Source organism: Cryptotermes secundus, unplaced genomic scaffold, assembly GCF_002891405.2.
Source record: "Cryptotermes secundus unplaced genomic scaffold, Csec_1.0 scaffold1817, whole genome shotgun sequence".
Classification (NCBI taxonomy): Eukaryota; Metazoa; Arthropoda; class Insecta; order Blattodea; family Kalotermitidae; genus Cryptotermes; species Cryptotermes secundus.
In genome coordinates this window covers 11,873-22,577 of record NW_019744163.1, presented here as the reverse complement: position 1 = coordinate 22,577, position 10,705 = coordinate 11,873, and the positions used below count along the sequence as shown (strand labels likewise).

At 42.7% G+C, this 10,705-nt stretch overlaps 1 protein-coding gene across 1 annotated transcript in view; it reads left to right on the top strand.

Annotated features, from left to right (window-relative positions):
- Positions 1–7,714: 7,714 nt before the first annotated feature.
- The window catches only part of LOC111874621, a 4,779-nt gene continuing 1,788 nt past the window's right edge, over positions 7,715–10,705 (top strand). The window contains exons 1-2 of the mRNA XM_023870261.2: positions 7,715–7,795; positions 9,610–9,760. Coding sequence (XP_023726029.1) covers positions 9,617–9,760 — 144 coding nt within the window. The 5' untranslated portion in view covers positions 7,715–7,795; positions 9,610–9,616. The remainder of the gene's footprint in view (positions 7,796–9,609; positions 9,761–10,705) is intronic.

The window sequence follows — 10,705 nt, the reverse complement described above, 5'->3', positions numbered from 1 at the left end:
ATGCATACAGTGGACGAAATCATGAACTAGCGGCGGGATTCACATGTAAATGCGAAGGAAGTGGGCGAGTATTCTCATCTGGTACATTAAAAACATCAGCGGGTTCCTTCAGTAACTTTAAGAGGAATTCGTTTTTGTTTTTTGTTAGTTTCACTCACTTTAATAGAGAAGCGCAGAAGAAGGACACGAAACAGGTATCGTCATATTCATTCATTCATTCATTCATTCATTGTTGGAGGAGGTGGGTTTCCCCATGCACTTAGACCAGTTATTGGTCCACTGTGCACCCCCCTTTAATTTCTACTGTCTCCATACCCTACCGGTACTGGTGCCCGTTATCAGCCCCTTTCTGCTAGCGAGGTCGGCCCTCTACTGGCAGTGGTATCTGATAATTAGTCCCTTTCTGTTAGCGAGGTCGGTCCTCAATCGTCATAGTCTAAAAGCACGAGTTCCTTTTTGTCCTTTTTATAATCCTAGGAACAGCAGCTGAAACTTTCAGATCAACTTCAGTTTGTAACTTCTTTGTGTGCTGCAGTTCGCGGAACTTGGCTGACATGTCTCTACAGCAACACTGGAGCCGTATCTTCGTGTCTTAACGAATTTATGGGCCCACTGAATTGACATCCTTCACATTTCCGCTCAGAATTTCTTGTACATGACTTGAAACCCGAATTTGGGAACTTGTACAGCTTCTTCAGAAAGCGACCGCTCTGCGGCTCCCATGTGCCAAGGCGAGTCTCCCACAGTAGGAGTGATCACAGTTCTCCTACCCCAGTTCGATGTGGAGCAGGAGATGTCGGATTCCGATAAAATGTTAAATTAATTTTTCTAAAATGTCTCAATGATGTGTCACCTCACATCGTTACGTTCAACAAACAATGGTAAAATATTAATTAACCTATTGTTAGAATTCTTGATAGTTTAAATTCTTAATACATTGCTGTCTGATATATGTGAAGCAGACGAGAGGAAACTGCACAATGAGGAGCTTCGTAACTTGTACTCTTCTCCAAGCATAACTAGAATGATCAAGCCAAGAAGGATGAGATGGGCAGGGCATGTAGCATGGAAAGGGAAGAAAAATGCATATGGAATTTTGATTGGAAAGCTAGAAGGAAAGAGACTTTAAAGGGTTCTGGCGGTGGTGTATACTGTACAGAACTATAAGGTTTATTTTGGACTCTATCCATCGTCTGGTAGAAATAACAAACCACAACGTCTCGGAGACTAAATCTGTCTCCGTCCTGAAGTAGATCGGGCAAGATAGACCTACTCAACTAGGCCTGTTAAAAATATCCTGCGTCAGTCACCGGCATCACTGGGCAACCCCCGGTCAGTAGAGAACAGACTATAAATACCTGACAGCAGGTTCCATCATTGGGAGATACGAATGAAATCACAATAAAAGACAAGCTAAAACTTTTGTGCCATCCTCTATATTTTTTACCCTCGTTTTTAACTTAATTCCTGGAACTTAATCCATACCACTGTTTTATCACATTTTTGGCAAGTGCATACTTGGCACAAAAGTTTCAGCTTGTCTTTTATTGTGATTTTATTCTTATCTCCCAATGATGGAACCTGTTGTCAAGTGTTTATAGGCTGTTCTCTACTGACTGGGGTTTGTCCGGTGATTGGTGGTGGTTATTTTTAACAGACGTAGTTGAGTAGGTTTATTGTTGCCCAATCCACTTCAGGACGGGATAGATCTAGTTTCTGAAACGTTGTCGTTTGTCATTTTTACCAGACGATGGATAGGCATATTGCATCAAAAATTAATTTTTTCAAGCTGGAAGTACGCTGAAAATGCGGCGATCACCAATCCAGGGTTACAATGATCAATGTCAAAAAAAATGCATCAAGACCAGCAGAAACACAAGACAGATTTTTCTCTTCTCACGAGAGAATTTACGGACAACAGTCTGATGAAGAACTGGTCGGAACTCAAATATCTTGCCAACAGATGTCAGGAGGGAAGCGACCGCAACGACACTAGACTCGTAAGCATGAAAATTGTTTCAACCTAATGTAAGTTCGCTACACGTTGCTCAGATGAGCTGTAATGTACTCACCGCTCACTGAACCCTCCAGATGTTTCGTATAATGAATATTCTGCTTACCTGTAAACAGAACAAGAAATAACACGTCACATTATTGCATTTCCTTAATAACATGAATAATTTGTTAACTATATTAACTTTTGGTGCCAACAATCGAATACAAAATTCCACCAGGGACTTCTAATGTAAAACAAGCTGGAGGAGAGATACTGAGACGTGACTTCATCATTACGCGTTCATTTCGTACAAACCGTGCAAACGACACACGAAATCAAGCGTTTTCTCTTCTAGGATACAGCGACGCGCGCTCCAATAAAATTCAGTAGATTTGTCGGCGGAGCATAGGGCCTCCAGCCTCAGAGGTCCAGAAGCGAGAAACCAGAAGAAACTGGCGTCGCTTGCAACTGCTCGTATCTTGATTAGCTTACTCTTAAACCCTGAAGACGGAGGCGATATGTTCCTTGGAAACGTTCACAGACTTTCACCAGACCACATGGCGCCATACTCTGTACGACATAACTGTTTGTAATCCCCGCTGAGTGAACCACAAGTCAAATAATAAATAAGACCCAAGTTCGTTTAAGAAATTGCGTCTGCGCAGTATGTTGTCTATTTTTATCTGTTGCGTCATTGCTTGCAGTTCTCTGCGGTACAGAGTAGATACGGTGGCTGAAGATCAGCGCAACTGATTTGAGTCTCGAAATATTTTGCGTAAACAAGACTTTGCTGTATTATACAAAAGGTCCCATAATGTTTCTAACAACGCCGTGATCCATCAACTTCCGTAATATATCCCACTTAATTTAGAAGGGTTTAAGGTAGCTAGCACAAAGTTTTCCTTGTGCATAATCGCCAAGCCTGAAACGCTGAGGGGTGGAGGGGCCTAATGACGTGTGATGGATGCGAATGGTCAGCTTCAAACCGAAGCCACTTCTCTCAGGATATATTTCATTCTCTGAACTTCAAATGTAAGCTTCTTACGTTTACGTGAAACATCACCTCACTTTCCAAGACAGAGAGACAGGAGTACACGCGTTGGAATAACAAAGCCGTTCACGGGGGTCCAGTAGCTGTTGTGGCTTTACGAGCCCACTGAACAGAAACAGTAGGCTTCCTGCAGGATGTGCTTAGCGCAACATAAACATGTTTTGCNTGTAAGCTTCTTACGTTTACGTGAAACATCACCTCACTTTCCAAGAGAGAGAGACAGGAGTACACGCGTTGGAATAACAAAGCCGTTCACGGCGGTCTGGGCTTCCAGCAGGATGTGCTTAGCGCAACATAAACATGTTTTACTTATTTACTCATGGAGCTGAGCCCTTATGGAGGAGCCGCCAATTCAGCAGCTACTCAATAGTTTCCCAGCATTTTATGGAACCCGGAGGTTCATTGTTCAAAAGAGACCTCCACTGGTCCCTATTCTGAGCCAGATCAATCCAGTCCATACCATACCATCCCATCCTGTCTAAGTTCCGTTTTAATATTATCCACCCACCTACGTCTTGTTCTTCGTAGTGGTCCCTTTCCTTCCTGGTTTCCCACAAATATCCTAGATGCTGCCTCTTCTCCCCATTCGTGCTACGTGCCCTGCCCATCACATCCTCCTTGACTTGATCATTCTAATTATACTTGGCGAAGAGACNACGTCCGATACGCTGTGGATCCAAGCAGCGAATGAATTTAGATTCACTAACCGGCTTCTTCCGAGCCATCTGGGGAGGGGACGGGGAGAGGAAGCGGAATCCCACGTGATACACTCCAGCACGGGATGAAGGGGTAGGGATTAACATGGCTGGAAGGCATGACGTCATCCAAGAGCCATAACATGGCTCAAGCCTCGGACCTGGACGGATTCCTTGGATAAAAGACCTAAGCTAATGAATAAACAAGTTTTATAAACAGAAATAACATGCATCAAGTTGAACTAGTTTTCGGTATTACTTCCGTATCAGAGCTTTCATGGTTTATTTTGCAATTTCAGTGTTTGAAATACGAAAGCGTTAGTTACATTTGGGGGAAAATATTTTCTTATTCTATGCAAAAATTAGTTTAATGTCGCAGTTTGAACACGTGTATGTGTAACATATAGACAGACAGGAAAACGTGTGCTTCGAGATGCATATCAGAGTGAAGGCAACACAAATGCATTTTGCCACAGCGGCCGTAGGATACAGAATGACGGATTGTGAAGGTGCGAAGGTGCGAAGGTGTGAAGGTGTAAAGGTGTGAAGGTGTGAATTTGTAAAGGTGTGAAGATGTGAAGGTGTGAAGGTGTGAAGGTGTGAAGGTGTAAAGGTGTGAAGGTGTGAAGGTGTAAAGGTATCAGGAAACAATGAAAGTACAAACAGATTCGTATGAAAACTATCACAGTTGATGCAACTATTATAAAGAATATATGGGGGTAGGGAAAGGAAGACTCGTCTTGAACGGGTTCTATTTATAGAAATCGAAACGGTAAGCTGCAAGAGTACGTGAGAATAATTCGTTATGTGAACCATGATGATGCCATTATTGTACAAGGCCATGGTCATCATCGTGATCAAGTGCACTTAAAGGTTTATGAGGAACTGAGTAGTTATACTGAGGCCACACAGCGCTTCTCCATTCGCCTCGTTTCAGTTAAAGAAACTGCCCTTCAAATTTCCTCGGTGTAATTGACCCAACGAATGAATTTCATAACCTTACCTGATGACGGAAGCAGAGTAAGTTTTCGAAACGATTGTTTTTCTACAACAAAAAACGAGACGATGAAAGGAATCCTGTATTTGTTTCTCTTTTCGTCAGCTGTACGATTTACACGTTGATACACTGGCTTCTGGTTACTTCAGCAAACATCACGCTAGGGCGATGTCAGCTCCAGCCTCCGGTAATCTTCGGTACTAGATGAAGGTAACGTGTCAGCGTCACGCGCCGTTCGCTTTAACCCTGATTATACATTAGGAAGAATACTGGGAGAACCCTAGGGCCGGTCTAGTAACATTGGTGAAGAGATAAATTTCCGATCTTTCTGGGAATTGAACCAGATTCTCCGGTCGTCCATCCCGAAGTGTGATCAATATGCAAACTGAACTACCTGACTCAGTACCGGCATAGATGTGACCCACGCACCACCAGATCAGAGAACGCAGTGTCGCCCCCCGCACTCGGGTATCCGTGTCACGCCTCTCCCGAAGCACGCAAATGCCAAAACAGAATATTAATTAATGATCGGTCGGAATTCTGACATGTGTTTACACATTACATCACATTTCGGCTGGAAATGGGGATATTCAATTTCCCTTCATTTTCCAGTCGAATTTGTTCGTAATATTAACAACACAAATTGACACTGTTACCGAAATGCAAAACACATAAATTTAATACTGGGATCGCGCACACATACAGACTCCCCCACACACCCCCTCTCTGCCCCCCACCCCCACACCGCAAGCGAAAGCAATATAACATTGCTCCATCATTTTCGTCAGATATCGCTATTACAGCCTTTTGATACCGTGCAGTTGGGTACTTTGGAGGATACAGTGGTACCCACCTACCAAACTACACGGCGTCATATTAGAGAAGACAGTAATCTTGATTACCGGGAGGAAAGTAACAGACGGAAACAGAAAATTGCATGATTTTTACGGCGAAAGCAGCACGAAGAAGATTAGTCAGACACACGTAAAACATTTCAGTCGGAAAACCTCAAGGGAGGAGAACATTTGAGGGAACCAAGGCGTAGATGGGAGGATATTATTAAAGTATATAATAAAGAATTAAGATGTGAGAACGTGGACTGGATTCAACTGGCTCAGGAGTGACAGGTGCTTTAAAAAATGTAACAAATATATGGGTTCTGTAAAAGGCAGTTCATTTCTTGACTCTGTGAGAAGGATTATTGTCTTTTTAAGACGGACGCTGCTCCAGACGAGTTCGTTGACGAACTTTGTCAGGGCGACAAGGCGCTGATCTCGAAATGGATCACAGAAACGAGGCATGAGGGGTTTCCACAGGGGGCCAAACGCCGGCGACCTACGCAGCCCTGATCTGGCTTTAAACATTAATAGGGACACGACTCCCTTGTGGGCCCCAATTGCTACCAGCTGCTGTGTTACTCTCTTGCAGAGCTCTCAGATAAATGCGATCCCAGCGCACGCATGCGCAGACGTTGGATAATGGCTTCATAGAAAAGGAGACAGATGATGAGTATTGCGCGCGGCTAATTGCAAATGCTGACGACACAAATCGTTACGTACAACATCTGTTGCACATACTGAAAATGACTTTCTGCAAGGAAATTGGGAATAAGTTGTGCATGGGACTCTCATAACTGCGACTGTGACGATGTGACGCCGTGAAGTTACGTACGTACCGACGTTTCGGAGGAACTTGCTGACCTCTTCAGGAAAGACTGTACAGATGAACACTGGAGACAGCAGGTTCGTCAAAAACACCCGCATCTGTCTACCAAACTACACCGCGACACATTACGGATGATAGTAATCTNAATGCTGACGACACAAATCGTTACGTACAACATCTGTTGCACATACATTTTTTTTTGTTCGTAGGTAGGGGTGTGAAGACTGTTTCGAGATAGTGTGCAAATGCTTGAGCCTTTTCAGGGTCTGTTCTAGCCCAGCTGGCGTCAGTGCGTCTGATTGGAGGGGTTGCTACTGTCGGTCTCCGGAGAGTTTTCGTTGCCTTTCATAACGAGTTGTCTTCAGGTGCTAAGCTTGAGGTGTATTGTTGAAAAGAGGCATTTCGGGTTTCCGTTAAGACCGAGCGTAGTTTGTGTGTGAGACGNAAAAAAAATCACATAATTAACTGTAACAAAATTTAACCAGCAAGTAACTAAGGAGCGTAAGATGACTCGTGTATGTAGCACGCATAGAAGACATGAGAACTGCATACCAGATTTTCATCGAAATGTCTAAAATAAGATCCCCTCACAGATTTACGTATATGCAGTTATAACGCCCTGGTTCTCAAATTGGGACGTGATCTGTTTGTAACAGCCAGGACACCAGCCATCCAGAGTTCTTTCTTGGTTTTTCTCAGTCTATTTTGGAAAATTCCGGGATAATATAACGAATAAGTCATGAAAGATTTCTTTCAAGTCATTCACCAGTCACCCTACACTCGACTCTATGCTGACTAGATACCCAGAGTGTCGTAACGGATGTCCACTGGAGGTTAACATTAAGTTGGGCTTCAAGGAAACAGGGAACAAGCTGTGAACTAGACTAATTTGGCTCAGAAGAGGGCCAAATGGCGCAGTTTCAGGTTCCATATTAGGTGAAGAATTTAATAATTGGCTAGTTGAATGACTATCAGCTTCTCAGTTGATATTAATTAGTCAGCTTCGTAGTCTCGGAACGGACACATTACGAAATAACACGTGCAAACCATAATTCGCTGAGCGGATAACATTAAACTTTTATCTTGAAGAGCTGTCTGTCTCAGAGTGTAACTGCTTCGTGACCCTTCATCCTTTAACGAATGACATGCGCCAGTCGTGTGCCATATATTTGTCACCCTGTGGCATGCCAGTGATAATGTCACACTTCTAGGAGTAGCAGCGGTATACATATTGCGGTCTTCACGACCAGAGACCCCAGAGCTGGAACCCAGCTGGAGTGCAGAACTAATTATAAACTGTGAAGGTAAGGAACATGCTTCCTCCTACGTTTTGAGGACGCGGTGCAGCTTCCTTGTACAAGCCTCGCGTGTGGGCCAAAAGTTACTAGAAAGTGAGTCCCAGTTAAGTATTGCAACTGGACACAGGTCTACAGGAGAATGAAGCACTGAGGGGAAATATCTGCACAGGAAAATCGAGGTCTGTTGGACATTCGGAGGGCTGAGTGTACGTTATCAGTTTCAGCCTCGATTTTCATATAGGCTTCGAGATTTTGGGTTTTCGTTGCGGTCATACGGACACTACTGTCGATTGAGATGTGACACCGCGCAGTCTGGTAGATCACTGCAAACAATTGTAAAGAATCTGCTGCGGCAATATACAGGACAGAACAGTCGTATGCAGAATCATTCTATAATTTCATTTTGCATTATTATCACACCCTCTTGCATAGTACAACTTCTTGTGTTCCCTTAATACAGGGTGATTCATATAGAACCGGCCCGACGAAATGAGCTGTAATATAAAATATACCATACAGATATTAAAGTAATTTACACATATCTTATCTTGGATTGTGTACCGTGATCAAAGCAGGTGTTGAAAGTGTCCGCCGTTTTCAAGTATGCACTAGAAACACTCGCTCTTCAACAGTGCACTCCATGACTGTCGCCTGCGCACTGCAGACACGTTTCGGCATTGTCCTTGACCTTGCAGCATAAGGGCTGCCACTTGCCGGATCATGCGCACACCATTCGACTCAGCACGGCCCACGGATTATTATGTCGTAATTGTGAGCGGTTATATGCATCAGCTGCGGAATTATTAGCAAATTCATCGGACCGGTTCTATAAGATTCATCCTGTATATACAACTGTTTTAAGTGTACATATCATATAAGAACGTATGATGCACACCTATACGATTAGAAAACATTTGCTTATTTTGGATTTAGGGTTTTCACAGCGGTGTCTATAAAGAATTCCATCTTCTGGGTTAAAATATTAACTCTTGAACCCTGACGATTCCGGCGATATCTCCCCCGAAACACCGGCTGACTTTCATCGGACTACATGGCGTTATATCTCAGAGGACAACACTTTTTATTTGCTTGTAGTTTTACATGGGCGCGAAATTTGATCTTTCATTTTAACGGAAAAACGGAGACTGAGAGTGTTTGAGAACAGGGCGATGAGAATACTTGTACCAAAGAGGAAATAAATAATAGGAGGATGGAGAAAACTGCATGAGGAGGAGCTTCATAACTTGTACTCTTCCCCAAGTATAAATACAATGATCAAGTCAAGGAGGATGAGATGGGCAGGGCATGTAGCACGATTGGGGGAGAAGAATGCATATAGTTTCGGTAAGAAAACCTGGGGGAAAAGCGAAAACCATGAAGAGCAATACGTGGACGGGAGGATAATATTAAAATGGATATCACATTAATGGAATTCGAGCGTATCTCAGGATAGAGATCAGTGGAAGGCTCTTGTGGACACGGTAATGAATCATCGGTTTCCATAAAATGCTGGCTTCTTGTCTAGCTCAAGCAATGTTGGCTTCCCAAGAAAGACCCATTTTATTTATTTAGATTAAATGTATTCATCATCACAATGACATGGCGCTTCCTCTGGATATGAATGGTAGCTCCGTCGTGGACAGCTGATGAAGGGTGGTTCTCCAGATATAATGTCGTGTGGGACAGGAGCAGAGAACCTCTAAACGTGAAACGATCAACATGATACGAAATTCTGCATAGGATATCGGAAGGACTTTTGAGGACTTAGAATGGGTGAGGGACTATCAGCTTCTCAAGAAGGCCTATGTTCGACAGAACTGTTCAGTCATTAGAAATGGTTTACAAATATTTCAGGGATAAAAGAATTCTGAAGGAGGTTTCAGTTATAGAGTATCTCCTTGTTTCAGTGGCAGCATGAAGAGTTCCGTTCTGCTTGTTGCATTTTTCTTTACGACATTCGTGTACCAAGCGACTGCCTCGCCATATGCTCGCCACAGACCAGGCAGCAGATATCCTCTGCATATATCAGGCGAAGCAACCAGTCAATTTGGCTATGACGTAAGTATCCTGGACACGAATGCGCATGCGTTACGACGAATGTAAGAACTAGGGACCGGATTTTAATGCAAATGCATATTTCTTTCTTGCAACCAGAGAGTATGCTCATTTGGATATATGTATGAATTACTTCATTTCTTAAATTTTGGACATGGTTTGACGGTGCATATAAATGCATATTTTGCCTGTTTTATGAATAAGCATCATATTTTCGAAGATCTCTATTTATACTGCATATTTCCTTTTTAAAATGTTTATCATATAGATTTTTTAATTTTATGTTCAAATTTTCAATGCTGGTCGTGTGTATACAATTTTTCTTTTCCGTATTAGAATATGTCGCATATTTGACTCAAAATTTCATCATGATTCATTTTTCTGATGCAGTACCCAGGACAGGACTTCCCCGATCCCTGTACTCATAACTTGCCTCATCCGTGTACCATCAAAGTGGCCGCGAAGAGATTAGTCGGAAGCGTTCACATGTAGCCGCTATCAACGTAATACTATTCAACCGATAAGGGACTTCACTTATTTATTTCCGAATTCTGCATGAGGTTCGTTACGCTTCTTCATTTGAAGCTGGGGCCATTCACATTAGTGGTGAGTAGGCTGTAGTTAAGTTTGTTTAGCTTTCTGTAGTCATGCCGAAAATGAAAGTAAGTCAGAAAACTAAATTACAGATGTATCAGCGGGAGTTCGAAGGAGAGATGATAAGTACGGATAACGAAATTCTTTATTTCCGAGCGTGTGAGAAAACATTTGGTTGTGAAAAACGCTTTCAAATGCTTCAACATTTGAACACTGATATACAAAAGAGAATATTAAAATTAAATCCACGAAAAGTGCTCCTGTTCAAAAATTGCTTGGTGAATTTTCTTATAGTAGTTTTTCACAGTTTTCTTTTGATTTATGCGAAGCCTTTTTAGCGGCAGATATTCCGCT